We start from the raw sequence: 24,605 nt of genomic DNA on the forward strand, positions 1-24,605 counted from the left end.
AGCCCTCACAAAAGCCACCTTTGTGGCTGATTATACCCCTTTGTGAGGGCAAAAGCCCTCACAAAATGCTTGTTTTCTTGTTGTGATAGTTCATTCAAATATTTTCTTGGCATGTAACAAAAGGAAATTATTACAGCACTATAATACATAAACTTCATGCTGCCTTTTAAAAAAGTTCAAAAACTCTGTATTTTGTTTAAAATCATTCATCTAAGTTATTTTATTCGCCTTGTTTTTAAATAAATAATTTTTCACATATATTTAGTTTCTTTTTTTATATTTTATCTATGATTTTTTCATCTAAGTGTGGCGTTGATTTAATCATTATCGTGGTATGGTATTATTTGTTTTTCTTCTAAGTGCATTATTCACATACATAAATGATTTATTTAGTCGGATCGAACCATATTTTGTGTAAGGATATATGGAGACTATTATTAAATTCAGCATCGTCATTCTTATCTATAACTTGTGAACACGTATTTGGATTGGTCACATATAGTTCATACAAACGAATACCATCAAATATTTTTTTCATAAATGGATGAGATTAAAGATTATCAATCTTACATTATTTTTTATCGTTAACTATGTGTAGAAGAAATTAATTTGAATGTCAAGATTAAAATTTTGATTTGATTATTTCTCTTTAGCTATTGAAATGTTAGGTATATCATTAACGTATTTTCAATTTTTTAATCATGAAGTTTGATATTAAAATATCTATTAAAAATGTCTCAACTCATAATTAATTTAATTATATTATTTTTATTTATACTCAAATGAAATTTATTTTTCTATAAAAAAAAATTGCAAAAAATCATGCTCTGCTGAGTTCAATAAAAAAAACTGCAAAAAATCGTGCTCTGTTGACTTCAATTAAATATATTATTGCGCTTACAAAGTGGCAAGAAATCCTCCCTAATATTAAATAGATAGTAATAAGAAAGCTTTCCATAAATTAGAGTCATTATTATATGGATGGGGACCCTAAATCATAAAATTAGAGTCATTATTAATTGTCTCTTGAATGCATGCTGTGTAACGATTGTCCCTTTAGCTCACTAAATTTACTAACCTTTGACAATATTTTAAATTCTAGCCTTTCATGATAGACAGTTTTGAAATACCAAAAGAGCAACAATAGTGTTTAAGAGTTTAGTTCTCATGCATTTGTCACTATAAAAAATTTTACAATGTAACACATTACAACTATTTATATGTATGACTTTAAAAATAATTATGGTAATAAATCAAATGTGTGTGTGTGATTGTTCATCTCTAGTTAGTGATATAATATATTTGTCTCTAATCACATTAAATTATTCACCAATAGTAGCTACTAAAGAAAAATATGTCTTTATCTCTAAATGGATATAAATTCGTCTTTATGTTGCATGATAGTTACATATAGTTCATTCGTCACTTGAAAGATTTTTCCATTATAAGTATCTCTTAGTTCACACACATCATCTTACCAACGACACAACCTTGCGACTGTTAAGGAACTTTCCTTCTCATTTCAATTGAACGTAATAAAAAATGCAAGACTAGGAGTTTGAATCGTACGTACTTGCTTTTAATCTTTTTGAAACACACATTATAAAAATCTTTCTTAAACAATAATTGTTCTAAAAACCTTTTTAAGAAATCAATGGTTTGAAAAATCTTTTCAAACAAAGCATGCAAGAAAAAAAAATAAATGAACACAATGATTTAGACTAATGCACAATTGACCTGACAGCTACGTTTATTTTCTTTAACATTGAAGAATTTTTCATTAAATCAATTAATTTACAAACATTGAAATATATTTTTGTCAACTTTGATTATATTCCAATCATCTCATATCTGATTTAGTATAGTCAATATTTTGAGCATATAACTACTACTAGATTATGATACAAGTTTTAAATAGGTTTATGAAATACATGTCTCAAAAGAGAGAGACTAAATTTATAGTCAAAATAAAATGAAGAAATTTTTTGTTGTTGTTCTTGACTAATTACACACTAAATGATATTAATAGATAATGAAAATCATGTGATATACACCTTGATTCTTGATATTCACAAAAACAATTGTGTATGTAGTCATAAAATCTATTCTAATATATTAAAATAGAATTCCCACAGTACTATTGAATGACATGTCATATACTTATATGCTATATCATAACATTTGTGTCACATCATTTATATTTTTATGCGGCACCTTTCATATGTCTCTATTATTCATCTCACACCTTATATTCCTCAATTTAGTTTTTGCATCTCACACATCATATACATAAGTTAAAAACTCTTTCAAAAAAGTTCATCATAAAACTAATTCTACCAATTTCTCACTTCAATCAATATTTACAGTTCCTCAAATTCTAACTTTACTTATCATGTAGATTAATTGGCCACAAAATACGTCATATTGATGTTATCTCATCTCAAATGTTCAAGTAATCATTTGCGAGTATGAATCAATCTCACGAAGCCATATTTGAATATAATTTCATAAAATCATATTTGAATCTGATCTCACAAAGTCATCTATGTTCATTTCTTCGAAAATTTGTGTCATTGATACACTTATCTTTGCCTATGTAACTAACTATCACACAACTAGACAAAACACTTTTATAAATATCTACTTATATGTTGTTTTGTGTTCTAAGATATTTTATTGGTATCAAAAGACAAAAAATTGGAACTGGAGCATTTGAAAACATTTCAAATGTATATACTTTGAGTTTGAAAAATTGAATGTATATCTTAGAAAGAATTCATTAATTAGATTTTTATGACATCTTTGACATTCTCTATATGTCAGAAACAATAGAGTTATTCGTAGTTCTCTTTCATTCTATTAAATTTTCATGACATATTTGTTTTTCTATATAACAATTTCTAGCTTATGTCTTGTCAAAAAAAATGGTAGTTTAAGTCCTCAAATAAATAAATAAATAAACTATTTTCATTTATAAAATTGATATGACATTCAAACATAACCTCTTTCATGTTTAATTGATTCAATATTAGACGGTTCAAATTCAACTTGCATCTCACTCAACCATGATAAAATATAAACTTTTAAAATAATGTGATCTTAATTTTTTAATTTTAATAATAAAATATAATCAATGACATTTTATTATTTAATACAAAATATTGCAATTTTGATTTTTATTAATAGTTTATAAACAATTTTTTGATAAAAAAAATTATTTTAAAATAATTGAAATTTACTTTAAACAAAACATTTGAAGTTTCAACAAATAAACACCCACTAATACTAAATTTAATTTGAACATTTAGGTATCCTCTAAGTTATTATTTTATTTTTAATCTTCTTTTACAAAAACTTATTTTTAACTGAAAACATATTTCTTTTATAAATAAATATTAGTAAATTAGTAGTTATATTAGTTTTATCTTATTTTGAACTCAAAATCTCTTGAAAACTCTTGAGTGTTTCTCAACAACCAAGTTATAACTTAATTCAGATATGTATTAATAGTACTTCATTATATATAAATACATATGTTTTCATTGTTATTCATTATATATAAATACAAATAAAGTATTGCTTAAATTGCAACAACGAAAAATTAATAAACTTTCAACAAAAATGTTATATCTATAAAGTATTAGAAAATTTCATAAAAAAAAAAAAAAAAAAGATAAGTTGGAACTAAAGTATTCTGACAGATAAATAATTGTAATTGAAGTTTACCTTAAACAAAATGTTTTACGTTTTAACAAATAAATACTAAAATTAATTGAAAAATTCGGTTATCCTAAAAGCTACTATTTTACTTTTAATTTTCCTTCACAAAAAAATAATAATGTCTTAATCAATATCATTATTAATAGCTGAAGTATATTTTTTTTATAAGTAAATATTAGTAAATTAGTGGTTGTATTAGTTTTATTAAATTTTGAACTCGAGAAGTTTACCGTAAACAAAATATTTCAAGTTTCAATAAATAAATACACATTAATACTAAAATTAATTGAAAAATTCAGTTATTCTTGAAGCTATTATTTTAGTTTTAATCTTCATTCACACAAAATAAAAATAATGGCATATTCAATATTATTATTAATAGCTGAAATATATTTTTTTTTATAAGTAAATATTAGTAAACTAGTAGTTATATTAATTTTATCATATTTTGGACTCGAAACCTGCTTCTTAAAATTCTTCGGTGTCCCTCAATAAAATTAACTAACAAAAAGTAAACGAAATGTTACATCTCTAAAAAAAACTCTAAAAGTCATTACAAACCTTTGGAGCATCTTGTATAAAGATCTTAATGTAAAATATTATGATTGATCTATCTTCGATGCACAAAATAATAAAATACAAGTCATTTTTTAAAGTGCATTGTGTAGGATACATTTAAGAAATCATACACTTATCATTCAAAAGCAAGATCTTTTTGTTGAGACAAAATCTCTGAAATGATTTTAATGATAACAAAATTACTTAAGAGATTATGATTGTGGTTAATGACTAACATGTGCTCTTGAGTGCATTCATATAAGAAAATAGGTTATTAATCATTAAGGCAAAAAGAAGGAAAATATGATTCTGGCCTGAGGATGGAAAACCACGTGAGGATGGCATATGATTAAGAACACCTCGCGAGGATGGGCTGCAAAGTGGAAAATCTCCAGATCTGCCCAAGTTGTGACCTCACCAGTACAAATGTTTTTATTCATTAAAGAAATATATAACTAAGTCAAAGAAAAAGTATTTGAAATAAAGAAGTTAGAAGGCCAAAAGGAAAAGGACAAGAATAGCTAGATCTAAATCTAAGAGGATGGCAGAATAGGCTGAGGATGGACCAGCTATGTTGAAAGCAACCCATCAAGCATGTGCAAAGACTAAAATCAGATCATTTATTGGGCTTGCACGTCTTAACACATGAAGAAATCAAGTTAACAAAAGGCAACTTGAAACAAGCCAAAAATGGAAGATCACATGTTGCTGCTAGATCTGATCCTCGGACTGAGTATAACAGTCCTATGTCATAGGGTGGCTTTTTCTCTCTTGTCAACATCACCTCAAAAGGTGAAACCAACCTAGACCTTAAAGTCTTCGAAAAATGCAGTTCACATGGTCAAATAACAGCTGTCCATTGCTGATAAAAGAGAATTGACAAGGACTTGTCAAGATCAAGTTACAAGAAAAGTGAGGATGGTTGTAATGGCACTTCCGTAAATATGATGAAAGACTTGGACTGTTTGAAATAAGCTCCAACGGTCATCAAGGGCTTGGATCTCTATAAAATGCAAACAAGCTCTCCATTGGAAGACACACAACACAATTGCATAAAAAGATCAAGTATCTTAAAGCTATCAAGAGCAAATCACATCCTCACTTCTTACTTTCTTTGATCCTACACTATATCTTTGTATATCCTTTGAGAAAGTATTAAGTATCAATCACTCTCATACTACTTTGTAATTTCCTAGTGAGTGAAGCTTGGAAATATTTGGAAATTGATTGTAAGCTTGGTGAAGCTTGAGAATACACAGTTTGTAATCATCCTCAGCGTGAGGTTGATCTGGTGAACCAGTATAAAAACAGTGTGTGTCAATCTTATATTGCTTCTTAACTCTTTAACTCGTTTTGAATTTAAAAGTTTTGAAAACCCATCCTCGGGCTTGCCATCTTCAGCGAGAGGATAATTTTTGAAACACTTGAAAACTATTTTTAACTGCAAAATCCCTATTCAACCCCCCTTCTAGTGATATTTAGCTACATCACTTTTATTATGTGAATATGATATCATCCGCTCACAATTGCAAATATTAATCTCTCGAACCAAGTTGGACCACAATAAAACTCTCCTTTAAAAGATTTAATATTATTGTATTCTCATAACAAGAAATATATACTATAACATATTTCCATATTTATAATTTAAATAAATTATATAATCGATATTAGTTTTTTGATGTGTTAATGCTAACTATGTTGGCAAAGAAAAGCTTATAACTTAATTAATTATAATTAAAAAAGTGTTATTATAATTATCCAATCTTTTACTATTTAAAAATTAAGTTCATTTTAACAATATAAATAAATAAATTATTTGATCTTAGATGATTTTAGTTATTTTATTCCTCTATTTTTTTGTTATCGGTCTTTTTATTTTATTAATAATATTTTTAGGATTCCTAAACATTAATAGATAAATGAAAGTGTCAATACAGCTGAGATGTCAATTAATCAAGATGATGTCTTTACACTTTCATATTTACTTTAAAAAATGTTATTTGATCCCGACTCTCTAATTAATTTCAAGTTTATAATACATTTGATTATATCACATTAAGAAATATAACATTATTAGTTACAAATGTTCAAAGATTCTTAAACAAAAAAAATTATGATTAATTCTTCAACCTAAAATGTTGAGGAGTAATAATGGTGCAAGTAAACCAAAATTTAAAGTGTGTAAATAAATAAATAATGTTTATGAAAAAAAAATCATTTTCATTTTACGTTGATATATTTAAAATTTTAACATTCCCTTAAATTTTTAAGATTACAAATAATTGTATCGTTAGTTATACAAAACTTTTATATCTTTATTTTATTTATTTTTATAGTAAAAAATAATTATATATATATATATATATATATATATCAAAACCTACCGCAAAATACGCGGATGACAATCTACTTTCTATTAAATTAGAAGGTTCTTTAGCATTGAAATTAGTTAAATATAGTTTTTGACGAAAAAAATAAGTATTGAGTTAGATATTACGTGTTGATAATTGATTAGATACATTGATTATAAAACATGAGATGCCTCCATGAGGCTTATGTTATCTCCTTGATGACTTCATTGCTTCTTTCTTCTAATTTGACTAGATGATGCTTCTTGAAAGAAACTAGATCATGTGTTTTTATTCTTTTGAATTATATGCAAGTTTTTTTTTCTTTGAAGATTGTATATTAGATGCAAAGTGATTGTACATCTCGTATTTGCGGATCTTGAATTCATTACTTAAGGTATTTTATTATGGTCATAATGTTCCTATGGTTGTTGTTACTAAAGATGTCTTAGACAAGTAGAGTCTTCCTTCCATTCCAAACAATTTTTTGGATGTAAGTTTATTCAAAAATTTCTATTCATCTAGATGATGAAAAACAATATCTATAACATGTATAAAAGGGATATACCATTTTAGTATAGTCTAATTCTTCAAAGTTTTAACTTCTCAATTTCTATCTTTTAGAAAACAGTTCTTTTTTTAAATTCTTAACTTCTCAAATACTAACTTCTATTATTTTTTTATCTAAAAAATTAACTTAGTTGTAATTTTGATCTTTTTATTTTCATCAATTTGTGAAATCGGTCCCTTATTTTAAAAATCAACAGTTTTAGCCTCTCCCTAAAAAATTTAAACTAAAAAAAATAACGATTTGACATATTTAAATGATGTGACATATAATTTTATGATATAAAACCATCTAAATATGTTAATCATTCATATATCATTAATCAAATTATAAAAATAAATAATTTATAAAATTAAAATTGGAGTTTTTATAGGGTGTTATTGTTATTTTATTTTAGAATATGTCGTGTCATTGTTTATTAGTTAAAAAATAAGAATCAAAGATCAAAATTCTATATAATAGAAGGATGGATTCAATTATAATTTATAATTATGATATAAAGTTATCCTCAGTTGTTATATTAAAAAAATCTGAAATTAATTATTCACATTAGCATAATAAAGAGTACCGGAGTGCACGTCTCAACTGTTAGTACTATTAAAAGTGGAGGTGGGAGATGTCTCTAATGTTTTGATTAAATATCAAAGCAATCTCCTGGCTTTGGTATGTATCTAAAACAAAGTTTCAAACTTTTATGTTTTTACTCATTGGTGCTCTAATTGTTTAGTGTGTTTGTAAAGTGATTAATATCTTTTTAATGTAATAGGTTGGAGTGCCTTTATACTCCTTAATAATACATTTTTCATATTAAAAAATAAATAAATAAAATAAAATAAAATAAAACAATCGCCTTTAAAATGTTTTAAAAAAGCTCACCCTTCCACTTGTGTTTTCTTTTCCTATATATTTTTACCCACATTATTAGTATAGTTTCAAGGAGTGGAAAAGTGAAGGCTCAAATTGTTATTTATATTTGGTTGCTTTTAATGGACCGTTTTTTAAAAAATTGACATATATAAAGGGATTATTTCAATTAGAATGTATTATACTTTGATCAATTAATTCATGTTTCTTGTATATTGAATATATTGATTGGAACTTTTATTATTATTAAGAATATTTTCATCTATTCATAGAATTTCATGCATTCAAAATTATAATTTAATTACACATTTTTTTTAATTCAAATTGTACTTACGATTGAACATTTGAGTGAGAAATATTAAGAGAATGTATATTTATTGTTGGGGTGATAATTCGAAATGCAAGCAATCGATCAACGTTTTGTTGAGGTTTTGAAGAGAGATTTATTTTATATTCTAGAAAGGGATTTTATCTAGATTTCATCTTGTTTATATATATTGTAAGTCTTTGATATGTATGATTGATTTTACGACAAATATTTTGACCATAATTGATATTTTAGTCCATAAATTCATATTGTTTTAATAATTGATTATTATCATCCAAGTCGGAGATTGTTAGATTAACTATTTAATCAATTAGTTATAGATTGTCGGCAGTAATCAATTATTATGAATTATTATTAATATATAATATGATCAACTGTTATTAACAACTAATTAAGCGATGAATATATGTTGGATGATGTGTTTGACTATTTTGTTAACACTAATGAGATATATTTCCTCTCATGTATTTAACTATTTAATCGTTTTATATATCATATTAAACGATTTATCTTATCGATGACATTAAAAATTCGAAAAAACAATTAGGATAGTTCACCACTCACATTGATATCATATTCTCGTGAATTCAAAAGTACCTCATTCATAATCATCTTTTGATATGTACAATATGATATTGACCACTCACATTGATATCATATTCTCGTGAATTCAAAAGTACCTCATTCATAATCATCTTTTGATATGTACAATATGATATAATGTTGCATTTATTATAATGTTAAAATTCCAAAAATTGAATATTTATTTCTCGGTTCTATATATTTGCATGTAAGAAAAATGACTCAATTACCTCATCCTATGTTTGCGCCATGTGGAATTAGGTTACTGATTCTACAATAGGTGCAGATTTGCAGAGAAGGAGAAAGAGAAAAGGAAAATCGAAGTTTGTTTGTTTAATTTTGAATCGTGAGCTTGAGCTTTAGATCCGTTTCTAAATCAAGGATTCACATAGATCTACCCAACCACTAACAATGTCGTTTCTTTTATGTTTTTTTAGTTTGATTTTTTTTTTTATAAAGTATGAAGTTTGTTTTTTTAATATTATTCAATTATAAAAATATATTTATAAATTTATAATAACGAAATGGAAATCAAATGTTGACATAGTGTTTTTTTCCAACTCATCGATGTCATGTCATGCCACATTATAAATAATATAGTCATGTCATATAAGGACTTAAAAAATCTTATAACGTGTAAAAGAGGGAGGCCAAAAATTTAAATTTACCAACTAGAGACTAAAAATTAAATTTAGAAGTAAGAAAACATTTAAGCTTTTAATTAATTAAGAAAAAATACAAAGAAATTATAAACAATAGAGCAGGGTGACCGAAAAGAGAAATGGTTTATTTGCAAGTTGAATTTTGGAAGGATTCGGAGATGAAGATTTTGGAAAACTAATTCTATATTTGATATATATATATAAAAAAAATAATAAAAGAAATATGATAAATAAATATATAATATCAAGTTATTTTAAAAAAAAAAATTATAAAATCCTTCAAAAACCAACTCACAATAAAATCTCTGAGAACTCACATAATCTTACTACAATATTTTTATTTTAAATAAGAAATAATCATCATCACCGATAAAAATATTATCTTCATCCCTAAGACCAATTTGATCAAATCAAGGGAGTTAAGAAAGGTTTTTAATATATTCAACATAAATGAACAACTATAACACACTAAATATAATTTTTTCACGTTGTTTGTTTGGAAATAAGTCGCTAAAGGAGCTGATGGAACATATAACCCTACACGGGATAAATGTTTGTCAAATATCCATTAGTCAAAATTAAAATTTTTTATATATTCAAAATAAAAATGATAATAATTATTAAGCTTAATTGTATTTTTGGTTCTTCTATTAGTCAAAGATATTTTCTACCTTTTAAGCTATTTTAGTCAATATGAGTTAAGTTAATATAAAATTTTAATATCTTATCAGAATTTATCTATTAAATCTTCTACCATTTATATCTAAGCATCAGACTCACTACTTTTATAGATGATTTTGTAAGAGGTGAGTCTAACCCACCATTTTTATAAGACAAATTAGGATGAAGTTGCATAAAGGACAAGAGAAACACATTTATAAAACACCAACTTGCTTTTAAAACTTACATTATAAGTTGCCTCATGAGAAAGTTAGTTCAAAGGAAGAAGAACCTTTCCAAAGCAAATATTCACTTAGACTTACTGGTAGTTCAAATTTATTTTGGACTCCTTAAAATGTAATCCACAATATTAGCAAGTACACAAAGTTTACAAAAATCCATGAAACACAACATCGATTTACTTTCATTTTTGAAACTCAAGGACAGCGTAGAAATGGTCCACATGAAAGGCTTTGAAAAGATTGAAACCAGCAGAAATGCCAAGTTGCTTAAACTGTTCTTCAGTCCTGTGCTTTCCTTTGGCTCTGTAGATTGTCATCACAAATATGTCACCTTGAAGCAATGCCCTTGTTCTGTGGCTATCATCTGAATCCTCAGGCAACACTGGCTCACAAGCAATTAGTTTTCCACCAGCTGGTAGTGCCTTGTAACAGTTTTGCATTATGTGCTTGATTTCTTTGTCTGTCCACGTTATTAGCACCCACTGCCAATCAATATAAAAAAGAAGAGTCGTATTATTGAAATAATTTTTAGTCAGATTTTACTTATGTTCCGACTAAACTATGAATTACTAGGGTATTTGAAGGAATGGATCTTAACACACCTTCATAAAGATTGCATCTCCTTGGGGAACATATTTGAACATGTCACCACCCACATGAGTTACACCTACAAATATACAATATATATTATAAAATTCACATGTCACACTTGAATCTCACCAACCGCAAATCAAAACCTAACAATGACAAACTACTTAATTGCTAAATTAGTTATAATTCCATAAATTAATGACAAAGAAATTGTTGAATCATGAAATTTACCTGGAATTTGTGGTGCTTTGGCAACCACTTGAGGAAGATCAAAGTTTATCGCCTCTTTAATAGAGGGGTATTTATGTAAGATCATACGAAGACAATCTCCACCACTACCACCAACATCCACTAACTTTTCCACACCTTGGAAACCATTGTAGCTCGCCAACAAGGCCTTCATGAAGGGCACTGACACACCCGACATGGCCTTCAACATTAACTCGTTCATTTCTGGTTTTTTAAGGTAGTAATCATAAGCTGCCTCTCCATTTGCCCTCTCGAAGGGCTCCTTTGATGGGTCCACAACTGCTTCGTGTACCAATGGCCATGCTCTCATCAACGCATCCTACACAACCATTTTACAATTACTATTATACAACTATTTAAAATAAAATAAAAATCAATATAAGAATTCAAAATAATACAATGACATTTCCCAATTTTTTGTGGATAAAATGATATAATATAATGACATAATTAAAATATATAAATATTGTTATTTAATTTAGTTATGAACTGACCTGGTGATGTTGAAGCACATAAGAACCGTACGATAAGCCTTGTTCATCGGTCACGAGAGTTTTCCCAACATCGGTTAAAGAGTACTTTCTTTCACCGCCACCAAGATGCTCTTCAAAAACATCGTAACTAGTGAGCATGCGTAGCACGCGCTGTAGATTCTCGGCGTCGCCACCACCGCCTGGAAGCACGCGCTTGAGGATCTGGTCGGCAGATAGAGGCGCGTTGGAACCACCTTCCCAGATTGCGTCAGCAACGTTGAGCCGTACGACAGCGTTTAAAGACATAGGTACGCTTATCATGTTCGCTAGTTCCAAAATGGAAAGCCTTGCTTGCTTTCGTGAATCTGTATCTTCTTCCATTATCCTCAACTGTTTGATTTGGTTATTGGTTAAGTTGTTGTGTGGTTTTCTATGTTTTATTTTTGCACCTAATACTTCAACACACAAAAGTACTGTTCAAATTTATAGTGAAATGACCATATCTCACTGTCAAATATAACCAATATAATTGTTTATTTATCGTATCACACAAAGCAATATTTATATATATATATATATATATATAGAGTTTTTTTTTATTCATTAAAATTGCTCAATCATTTAAAAAATAACTTCTTCTCAACGTTAATTACAACTACTGAGATAAAAAATAATTAAATATAAGAAAAATAAAACAATGTTGAAGAGGATGAGTAAAAAGAAATACATGTATATACAAGAGTTAGCGCACTAAAAAAAGTAAATGCTAGTATTATTTAAATAAGATATAATTATATAATAGAGTAGAATATATAATTGTAATCGATCAACGATATAAAAAACTTTTACATAATTAATACATTTTTTAAAAAATTATATATAAATTTTGGAAAAAACTTAACCCAATTAAATTAAATATAAATATAAAGTAAAAACTCTGAAATTAAATAATATACCCATTATTATCTAGTAACAAGAACAGGATAATTAAAACTTTTATGAAATAAAAATTGCAACACAACTTTTTTTTTTTTTTTTTGAAATAACTCACATCTCAATGTAATAGCACTTTTCAAAAAAAAATTAAATATAAATTTAAAATATTTTAAATCGATAAATTTTGTAAAAAATAACTAATTATAGTGTAATATTTCTTAGGAGGTAATTCAATTTTAATCATACCCAACAATAAAGAATATATCAAATTATGAATAAGCAGTGAGTTTCTGGTTTTTTGGTTTGAAAGTTAATTTCAAAATCAAAACTTGTACTAATAAAATAAGGTTGAATTGGTTTTTTACTTAACTTCATACAAGTTTTTTTAAAAAACTCAAAATCAAATAAATAGGTTTTATAACTTGTTAAAAAAAAATTAAAATGTCACCATCATTAGATACAAGCACTACTTCAATCGACCACCACCACCACTTCTGACCATCACCACCATTCACCTCCGACCACTCACCTCCCACCATATCCAACACCACTATTATAAGAAAAAATTATTTATGTTAAAAAAATTTGAAAATGAATAATTATTAATTATGACAAGGTTGTGAAAACTAAATTATATAAATTTACATATAATTGTGGTTGGTATGGTCGATATATGTTAATTGGTTGAGATGAATTTCGATTAGACCTAACATGATATATGTTAATAGATATGTTAATTAATATAAATGTTGTGGTGTATGTTGTTGTAATTTTGAATTATATACAATATTATACTTTATTTTATTCTTTAATATTTTAAAAATTTGACAACTCCAATGTTTCAGTTCAAATTCCGCCACTGCACAACCACCTCTACAGCCCATCATCTTTGACAACTTTATCAACATCGATCACCCACCTCCGACCACCACAGCCACCACCAACCACCATCTTTGACACACACCACTATCACTAATCACCCACCATCTTCCACCAACACAGTTGTCGTTGGTCACACTTCGACCACCACCTCCAATATCAACTGTCTCATTCGATTGATGCAGCTACCTTTGAAAATCGACCACTACTATGATAGTCATCTTCAACAACTACCATTTTCAAACACTATTAGTAAATTATTATAATTAAATAAATTATAATTTTACAATATATACATTATTTTAAATTATTTGTACTTTATATTTGATGAATTCATAATGAAATAGGGTAAATAAATTGATTCAATTCAAATAAAATATAAACTGAAATTCAAGTTAGAATTAAAATTCATAACTAAAAATTGAAAATTCAAAGCTGGAATTTGTTTTATATCCTGTTCGTGGTCGTTTTTTGTTTTGAAAATTTTAAAAACTAAAACTAGTTTTGTTGGATGTGGTCAATGAAAGTGGTTGTAGTTAGAGGTGGATGATCAGTGGTCAAAGACGATGGTGGATAGGTGGTGATGATGGAGGTGATCGGAGATGATGACAACGGTCAATGATGGGAGATGACGGTCAGTGGTGGAGAGGTGATCAAAGGTGGATGGAGGTGATGGTCGGGAGTGGTGATTGGTGGTTATTGGAGTAATACTTATGTCTAATAATGGTGATATGTTAATTTAAAAACATAAACAAGAATTATAAATAAATAAAAAATTTGGTTTTGAAATTTAGAAACTGTTTTCAAATTAAACAAACAACCATCTTCGTCCCATTTTTCTCGGACGTATTTTGGTTTTGAAATTAACTTTTATGACCAAAAATCATAAACTAATATTTTAAAATATGGCTCAATAATTGACTCGGTAAGGGTATGGAGTAATTGGATTAGTGGTCGAACTCGTGAGTCACTGGTCGAACTGCATAATTAAATTGGATTGAATCGATGACTCAATCACTATAAGAATATTGTCTTTGTATTGAACCATTTAAAGCAATATCTTATTTTGGTGTAACATATTTCTTTATTTTTATCCTTTAAAATTGTTCAACCATTTAAAAATTCTCTACATTAAGAAAAGAGTTATAATTATCCAAAAAAAAAAACTAAATATAAGAAGAAAAACAACAATGTGAAAGAAAAACGAAAAAAAAAAAAAAAGAACAAAATATATACACATACAGCGCAGTAAAAAAACGGTGTGACAGACACATGCTTGTCTGAATGCTATTATCATTTAAATAGGATAAAGTTAGATGATTTGATTGAATATATAATTGTGATTAGATGATATTGTAAAACTCTTTTACATACATATTCATTTTTCTCAAATTTATATATAGGTGTCAAAAATATGTTATATAAATTAAAACTAACCTAATTAAACAAAATATAAAGTGAAAAATCTATAATTAAAAAAAATTACCACAAGTATTATATAATAATAATAATAACAGAATAGTTGCCATTTTTATAGAAAAAATAGTTACAATACATAAATTTTTCTCAAATAACTTGCATCTCAATATATTCACATTTTTCAAAGAAAATAGTTAACTTGCACCTCAGAACACTTTAAAATAAAAGTATAAGAGAAAGATAAAACAGTTGAATATAAACTTAAGGTGTTTATAATTCATAAATCTTGTAATGAAGAACTGCAACCTTTATATGTAGTATTGGTTTCCCTGTTCCTTTACAATACTAAGCTAAATGGAGTTTTTCCCAAGATAATTCAAATTCAACCATACCCAACAATAGATAACATATAAAATTAAATGACTTTTATAAAGAGAAAGTGAAATAAATGAATCGTAATCACTGATCAAATCATGAATTACTAACGAACCGTTTGGGGTAATTGTGAGTTTCTGGTTTTTTATTTTGAAAGCCAATTTCAAAACCAAAACTTGTTCGAGTAAAATGGGGTTGAGTTGATTTTTTACTTAATTTCAAAGGCAAGAGTCGATCATTAGATACATAAAAGTCAATCAAAGAGTTAACAAGGAGAAAACAAAGATATATTACTATGAAAATGTCCCTCGTCATATGAAGCATCAAATTTGTGAGGTTTTTCAATTTCAAATAACTAATGATCTTGGGAAGTACTTGAGAGTTCCCCCTCTTTAATAACTGATTTTGTAGAAATTCTTTTCAAATTATTTTGGATAAGGTTGACCAATGTCTTAATGGGTGAAACGCGTAAAATTTGCTTTCTGTAAGAAGGCTCACTTTAACGAAGTCGGTTATTGAAACACTTCTGAGCTATGTAATGCAGTTTGTTCACCTTTCTAGATCTATTTGTTATGTGGTGGATAAGAAGTGCAGAAACTTTGTGTGGAGAGATTATGAAAATAACATGAAGGTTCATTTAGTTTCTTGAGATCAGATATGTATTTCCAAAGACTTTGGTGGTCTTGGGCTTAGAATGGCGCGAGATATCAACAACACTTATTTGGTCAAGGTTAGATGGGAACTTTGTTCGAACCCTAAAGCTCTTTAGCCAAAGTCATCTGTAATAATTATAAATGTGGTTCGACTAATGTACCCAATGTTTTTGTGGTTAAGCTGAATCAAATTTATAGAGAAAGTTGTATACTAAATGAGATATTTTGATAGATAACCTTAGCCAGAGGATTGACAACGAAGTCATTACTAACTTTTGGATAGATGTTTTAGTTCCTTTTGTTGGGTTGCATTATGGATATTATAGAGTGTCCAATCTTGGATATTGAGATTTGGAAAAATGTGGTGAACTTTGTTAATGAGGAGGATGTTGGGAACTTACAGTCTATTACACCCTTTATTCCGATCGAGGCCCTTGAATGCATTTGTGCTATACTTTCACCTCATTTTTCTGTGGGTGAGGATTTGGTTATTTGGACTGGGGATCCTGATGAGTTTTTTTCTTTTAAGGGAGCCTAAAAGACCTAAGATTTAGAGTGGTGGATGATAAGTTTTGATGGAGTAAAGGTAATTGAACATTGACGAACGGCTAAGTAATGTTCGAAAATCATCCACGGGACACCACTTATTACGTTAGATTTGTCTTTCCCCTCATCAAATCTGACCATGAAGAAATAATTTCCGGCCTCTATAAGGTCCAAACCTCCATTCAATTCCCGAACTAATTCAAGCTTTGTTTTCATCATATTGTAGCCAAGCTTTTTTCCAACAAGTTTCATAATCAAACACCTTTTATATGATATACTTAACTTCTCAATCATAGTATGTTGGACGTGGAGCATTGGGAGCAATCAATTTTGTAAAATACATGTTTTTGATAAAGACAAAGACAAAGGAAAGTGATCAATTTGCAAGCTCAAAAAGAAGTCAAACATCAAAGACAACTATGGTCAAATATGCTAGAAGTTTTATAATGTAAAGGTACATGATGCAATCTAATATTCGTATATTTCAAATGCACATGAGAACCTTTCATTTTAGCATATGCATCAAAAGGATTTTCAAAAAGTAAAAATATATAAATAATGTTTGAAAATAATATTTTTGGCAAAATATAATGTTGTATTCGAATACAACATGTTGTAGTCGAATACAGACAAGTCAGTAGCTAAATCTGAACATCTTCAAACATCTGTATTCGAATAGAACAATGTGTTTTTGAATACAAGCTTCAAAATTCAAATAAAATTGAACGTTAAAAGGATGTGTATTCGACTACACACAAGCTGTAGTCGAATACAACTAGAAAAAATGGAATTTTTCAATTATAAAATGGTTCCAGATCATTGCATTTCTTCATCAAACCTCTTGGATCAATGGCCACGAATATGAAGAGATATTTATGGAGTATAAATACACCATAACTTGATATCAAACATAACCAATCCTACAATAAATCCTACAACCAAACCTTGAACAAACTTTCTAAAATATTTTGATTTATTCAAAGTTTCACTTTTATATTTCAAGTACAGATTTTACATTTTCATATCATTGAGAAAAGTTCTCTAGTGTACTTGAAATTATATTGGATTGTTATCATTGTGCATCACCTATTATATCATATTGATCTAAGTCAAAATCAATATTGCTAATCCATTCAAGTATTGTAAGTTGAAGAAAGTGGTGTACTTTCTTCAAGTGTTGTAAATTGAGAAAAGTGGTGTTCTTTCTTCAAGTTTTCTAAACTAAGATAGTGGTGTGCTATCTTATGGTGATTGTTAGGAGTTTGTAACAAAGGTCCTAGGGTGGAACTTGTACTTATTCTAACAATAGTAGAAAATCTCTTGTGGTGTGCAAGAGGATTGGATGTACCCTTGGTTATAAGGGGAACCAGGATAATATCTTTGTGTTCTTTATTTTTCTGCATTTATCTTTTCCATACACTATCTTAAATCAGAAAAATCAAACACTAAATCTCTAAAAACAAGAAAATTTCTAAACACCTAATTCACCCCCACTCTTAGGCGCACTTCTGTACTTACAAATTTCCTTTGATGTGTTCAATTTGGACAAATTTTTTCTCACAATATCTACTTTAGCCACACAACAGATTCCAAACGATATTGGCAGAGGAGACGACTGCTACATGCGGCGTGTCAGCTCGTAGGAATCAGGGTTTCCCTCTAGTCTCAGGTTCACTTTCTCTATCACACACGAAATAGGTCGTGCGACAACATTCTTCAAAGTCGCGATATCATACAGGTTGTGTTGCATAAAAGGATTTTGACGACGTTGAAGGTTCACAGCGGTGCTTGCTAAAAGTGCTAATTCTAGAGGCGATTCAGGACTTCGTGTTCTCTGCGAGAGTTTTCACTTTATACACCACTCATTTTTCTAATGTAATGAGAAGTTAACGATGTCAAATCTATTTAACTCAAACATGTTCAGTTATCTTTGGGTCAGAACAGATGTAGAATAAAATATAATACATTATTTGTTTGTCTTTGTATCGAAAAAGGAGTGGAATATTACTCTATTCTAAAATATAAACAAAAATAAATTTAAAAAATAGATATATTTAATCTAGATTTTGAACTAAATGCTTAAAAAAATTTAATTAATTTTTATTTATAATTTGAGATAAAAAAAGTATAATGGCAATGATATTGTTCGAATCAGAATGTAAATGGAGTAAAATGGATTTGATATTTGTCACTTGTCTTAGTGTCAGAAATATAAAAATGGAGTAAAATGACACTGGACAATGTTCACTTATTATTAAAAAAAAGAAAGGGAGGTGCAGCACTAAGTTTGAGAGGAAGAGAATTAAAAAATTAATAAAATATTAGGTGATTGTTTTGTAATTCATCCGTTTTACGATAAATGATTCATTTATTAATAAAATATTAATTGATTTCACCTAGTGCCGCACAATTATTAGTTTTATATGTGTTTTCTTCATTCAAATACTACTTAAAAAGCGGCCGGTTGAGTTTTAAACCTTTAATTAAATATTTATTACAAATCTTATTACTTTCTAAAAGCACAAATAGGTGCGAGTCAGATTCACGTGATAACCGTGGGGACCTAACCCATTATCTTTCTAAATTCTAATGATGCATCTGAAAGCGTTTGCCTGATTTGATTGAGACCATTTGTGTGGCTATTAGAAGCTGAAATCTTCAATAATTTTAATTTTTAAAATATATTTTATCAGACTTTCATGATACTTTATAAATATACATAAATGTGTATCTTAAGAAAAATCAAAACAATAACAAAAAAAGACAAAGTTGTGAAATATCAATTCAATGTACATGATCTAATTCAAGTTGCTTGGATTTTTTGAATTAGAAAAATTGTCTTTCAAATAAATCAAACTTAAAAACCATGTTGTTTATAAATGATGATAACAACATAAAAGAGACAATTTAAAATGTTTTTGAATTGTTGATTATTGTATAAAATGAAAACTTATTTTTAGTTTTTTAAATTTTTGTTGATATTGTTTGTATAAATTTTGGTCGGTATTCCAATTTATGGATTAAAATTAAATTATATTATGAAGAGTTTGATTATTATAGTTATATATTAACCAATAATGACCAATGACTCCTTGTTTATAACTATTTTACATATATATATTAATATTAATTTTAAATAAATAATTTGTTAACATAGTCTACTTTGTATTTAAAATTTTAAAATATATATATCTATTGTACCGTTGTGACATTAATATTAGATATTCGAGCTTTATAGATATTTTTCCTAAACGTTTTAATTCACGAATAATATATTATAGTTTTTTTTCTTCTTCTAATAACTTATATTCTAAAAATATTTATCAAACTATTCTCTTTTTTAAATTATATCTCAAAATATTTTTCTTTTTTTACAAGTCACTTTTACAAATGAAAAATTCTTTAAAAAAATTGACGTTTACAAATACGATTTCCTTAAATAATTTAAAAAAATTTTAATTTTTTAAATTAATAATATATATATATATATATATAATTTATAAAAATACATAAACATAAATTTTATAACTTTAAAATATTTTAATGGATAGATTGAACTATGTTCTATAAAATGCTCCAATCAAATTTTTACGATTTAGTTGACAGCTCACGAATAAATGTACACGAATAAATGCATATTTAATTTTATGGTAACAATAACTAAAAATAACTTCATAGTCAGAATTGAAGTTATGATCATGATGATATGCAGAGGACAGACATTAATTAATTCAGCAAGGAAGTGTGGCCACTGCAACATTAATTAAGGAAGCTTACCGACCATACATTTTGACCCAACCTAACTAGTTAAATAATGTGGAGTATTTGGTCAGCTAGAAACGACAAGTTATGGGAGAATCAATCGAGAGATTATGAGCTACAAAGTTTGATATTTGATGCAAATTTGTTCAGATTTTGACAAAAATATATAAAAGTTTGTTTAATAATAATAAATGTTTGAAACAATAGTTTTTTATTAAAAATAATTAATTAGTATATTTATTTCAAATTGAGAAACAAAAATATATTGAATATTTAATCCCCTTTAGAAAAGAAGAAGAAGAAAATATTAAACACTTGTAAAAAAAAAATGTGAAAGAATATTTATATTAAACATAAGTATTGTATCAGTCGAGAATTTTAAAGAAGTATTACTAATATTTGTTTCGCAATTACTAATTTTATTGTATCAGTCGAGAATTTTAAAGAAGTATTACTAATATTTGTTTCGCAATTTCCCCCATTAGTGAGATAACATTAAGGGGACTACATGATGACAATGCTGAAAGAGTTGATCTAGTCGGTTGAGATGTGCTCAAATGTATAATGTACTATATATTAATTTGTTTCCTACTTTTCATATTCATGAACTGAAAAATTATGATCCTGAGTGATGATCTTGATCAATAGACTACAACATATAGTTAATTTTAATATTTTAGACACAATTGTCATGAATAGAAAAACTTCTCACCATGAATGTTCTCCTTTTTTAATTGCTGAGTTCTATGGTTCTACTTAGTGCATTTTGCTTGCTGTGTTGTGTCATGTTTGTACAACAATAGAAAATAAAAAGAGAACTAATTTCTTAACAAAATAAAATAAACTAAAATCTAGACTAATCAGTTGCTGGTCCATCTCAACATCATTATTTTCTACAAATCCAAACCAGTGAGATCTCCAAACACTGCCCTTCTCATCAATAGCAATTCCTTTAGTTTCTGGCAGTATGAAGTATACAAAGATTGTCATAGTCACAAGCGGCAAAGAATATGAACAATCCAAACTTCATATGGCAGAGCATGGTTAAGAAACATTGTGCCACAAGAAACTTGTGCTCTATGCTTCCTTTCCCGCAATTTTCTCAAAGGCTGTTCAACTCTCGTTGAAGCTATACTCGCTGCCACAAGATCGTTGAACTCTTCATCGACATTGTACAAATTTTTTGAAGCTGTTCCTTTGCTGCTTGTGGTCTATTAGAATGGCTTTCATAAAGAAGAAGTTCAATACATTGGCGAAGAGTATACCAAATGTAATGAGTAGTTAGAAACCATTGTTGACATCCTCTTTAATCAATGTTGCATTCCACCATTCTAAGAATAGCGGAAGTATTGCCCAACCCAGCACTGCTGCAACTACCACCACGACGATGAAAATGAAGATGTAAATAAGCCACAGCGGAGGTCGGTGGAAGTAGCTGTAGTCAGGATTCTTGAATAACATGGTTGGAAATATTCCCACAGGTGGTTCCGACATCATGGGATATTCTGCAGATGACAACAACATTCTGATTCTGGAACGAGAAAAAGATATGGGCAGAGTAAGAAGGATTATATGCAATTACAAAACACAGATAACAAAAACATCATTTAAAATGTATTAGTAACATAGTAAAGATTAATATCACTAAAAATGCAAATATAAACAAATAACACAAATATACTTAAAGCATATATTGTGAGGACTTGGCATCATGAACACATAATCAAAAAGCAAGGAAAGAAAAATAAAATAACAGATCAGTTACACATTATAATCACTACTTAATAAAGGTATACTACACCTTTCATATGAAAAAAAAAAGATTGAACAACAACTAATGAAAAACCTTAGGATTTTGGTTAGGGGATCCTCAGCATCCAAAGTGTCATGTCTGCCTAAGGGCATCTATGCTACATTTAAATAGAGATAAGTATTTCAAAACACATAATTTAACTCTCAGAAAAGCAAAACACATAATTTTACCAAGAAATAATCATTATATAGTTGCCAAGAAATAGAATAACATCCATTGTACCAATACACACCTTAAAACTCAATAGTGTGGCACACGGAAGTGAAGCCCAAAAAATGGTATATAACATGTTTAAAAAATGCAGAGTTTTGAAAAATATTTACAGCACCTGCTAATCATATTTTTCAGATGTGTATAGAAACACAAGTGATACAACAATACTTTGAAATCGAGTCATGACCAAAAGAAACAAGATACAACAAAGGGGAAGGTAATTGCAATGAACATTATAAAAGCTGAAATCATAAAGAATTATATGTAATTAAGTGCATATTAGAGTCAGAAAAAGAAATCAACTAAAAGTTACATAACACATTATTTTGATTTACATAACAAGTTACATATCATATACCAAATAAAGTGATGCTTATAATACCTGAAACTCCATGGTAGCCGAAGATTAAACCACCCATTGAAGCTGCCAAGCATGATCATAAAACAAAATGAGTGAACTTTCCTCGGTACTCCTTATTCCCTCCCCCGGTGCTGGCTATTCCACCTACACCCATTTTTCTTATCTCAGTGTTAAGTAGCAGAAAGATGAAGAATAACATCAATGGTTATAATGTAGCTAGAGAAGAAGAGAAACAAATTCAGATGTTGCTTTTTTATGAGGTGTCTCAAGAGTTTAAATAAAGAGAAGTGTAGTTCAATTGAATTGAAATGGCTATAGGACAAATAAAAGTTTCTCTGCTCTTTTCAGTATAAAAATTCTATATTGATTATTTAAGAAGTAGTTGAGTTTTAAACTTTTAATTAATTATTTATTACTTTATAAAAGTACAAATAGGTGTGAGTCATATTCACGTGATGACCGTGGGGACCAAACCCATCACTTTCTAAATTCCAATGATGCATCTGAAAGCGTTTGCCTAAACATAGATTTGATTGAGACCATTTGTGTCGCTATTAGAAGCTGAAATCTTCAATAATTTTAATTTTTAAAATATATTTTATCCAAGACTTTCAAGATACTTTATAAATTTACATAAATGTGTATCTTAAGAAAAATCAAAACAATAAAAAAAAAAAGACAAAATTGTGAGATATCAATTCAATGTATATGATCTAATTCAAGTTGCGTTGAATTTTTTGAATTAGAAAAATTGTCTTTCTATAAATCAAACTTAAAAACCGTGTTGTTTATAAATGATGATAATAACGTAAAAAAGACAATTTAAATGTTTTTGAATTGTTAATTATTGTATAAAATGAAAACTTATTTTTAGCTTTTTTGCAGACGGAGATCCCTGATTTTGTTAACGTTCAAGTGTAAAGGTTTGTACTTTACAATATGATATCAAATAACTGTATCCATAGTAAAATAATTGTATATATAATATCAAATTTAAAATATGAGATGATATTCATAAAATATCATTATTATTTTTTATTTTAAAAAAGACTGTAAATACTTTTATAAAAAATTCACACAATTTAGAGATTATGATTCGAACTCAAAAAATAACACTCAATTTAAAAATATTATAATTTAATAATTGAACTATAACTTAAGATATAATGTCATTATTACTACTCTTTTTTTTCAACTGTAATTTGGAAGTAAAACCAAGGATACTTTGCTTTCAAGATGTATTCGTATGCATTGATGGAAATGAAAAAGTAATATGGAAAAATAGCAATTTCACTTTTCAAAAGTAATTAATGAATTTTTGCTTGAAAAATGAAAAAGTAATTTGGAGAGAGTGTTTTACTTAATGCCATTTATGTCTTTTAGTATTTTTAAAAAATTTGTTTTAATAGTATTTGTACTTCGATCTGCCTTTGTTTTTGTAATTTATATTTTTTTGATTCTAAAGTGGTGAATGCCATTCGAGGAAACATACATAAAATCCAACGATCATATATGGGTTGCATGTGGTGAGTCAGATTGCATAGAGTATTAATGCTTTCAGACTGTCAATAGTGTATAATGTAACATATCACCTGCAACTCAGACTTTTAACCGGTAAGTTTCATTGCAAAGTGTGTATTAATGTAGTAAATTAATATAATTATTGTAATCTATGTACATTTATAGTTTTTTTCCTTTCTTCTAAATATTCAGTAATTCTATTTCAGAAAAAAAGATTCCATTCAATTTAATCACTTGATATAAATAATTATTATTTTGCTATATTTTTAAAATTTTAAA

The 24,605-nt window shown here is 27.7% G+C and overlaps 1 protein-coding gene and 1 long non-coding RNA gene across 2 annotated transcripts; both read right to left on the minus strand.

The window, feature by feature from the left end:
- Positions 1 to 10,507: 10,507 nt before the first annotated feature.
- On the minus strand, positions 10,508 to 12,355 carry LOC101506237 (nicotinate N-methyltransferase 1). The gene is made up of 4 exons (XM_004488630.4): positions 11,870 to 12,355; positions 11,358 to 11,694; positions 11,138 to 11,202; positions 10,508 to 11,017 (listed from the first exon to the last, which is right to left on the minus strand). Exons 1-4 carry the CDS (start codon positions 12,227 to 12,229, stop codon positions 10,718 to 10,720), a joined length of 1,062 nt encoding a protein of 353 aa, XP_004488687.1. The 5' UTR covers positions 12,230 to 12,355; the 3' UTR covers positions 10,508 to 10,717.
- Positions 12,356 to 20,966: 8,611 nt separating this feature from the next.
- On the minus strand, positions 20,967 to 23,155 carry LOC105851379 (uncharacterized). The gene is made up of 2 exons (XR_001143118.3): positions 22,827 to 23,155; positions 20,967 to 21,949 (listed from the first exon to the last, which is right to left on the minus strand). It is a non-coding gene; the product is annotated as an uncharacterized lncRNA (long non-coding RNA).
- Positions 23,156 to 24,605: the final 1,450 nt, after the last annotated feature.

Source organism: Cicer arietinum, chromosome 1 (genome assembly GCF_000331145.2).
Source record: "Cicer arietinum cultivar CDC Frontier isolate Library 1 chromosome 1, Cicar.CDCFrontier_v2.0, whole genome shotgun sequence".
NCBI classification, from domain to species: domain Eukaryota; kingdom Viridiplantae; phylum Streptophyta; class Magnoliopsida; order Fabales; family Fabaceae; genus Cicer; species Cicer arietinum.

What these genes read in the sequence shown, in the direction of transcription:
- LOC101506237 (XM_004488630.4), bottom strand. Translation starts at nt 12,229, where the DNA reads ATGGAAGAAGATACAGATTCACGAAAGCAAGCAAGGCTTTCCATTTTG. An exon ending in CAAAGCACCACAAATTCCAG is followed by an intron (nt 11,203 to 11,357) that starts GTAAATTTCATG and finishes GTATATTTGTAG; the next exon opens with GTGTAACTCATGTGGGTGGT. An exon ending in GAGATGCAATCTTTATGAAG is followed by an intron (nt 11,018 to 11,137) that starts GTGTGTTAAGAT and finishes ATTGATTGGCAG; the next exon opens with TGGGTGCTAATAACGTGGAC.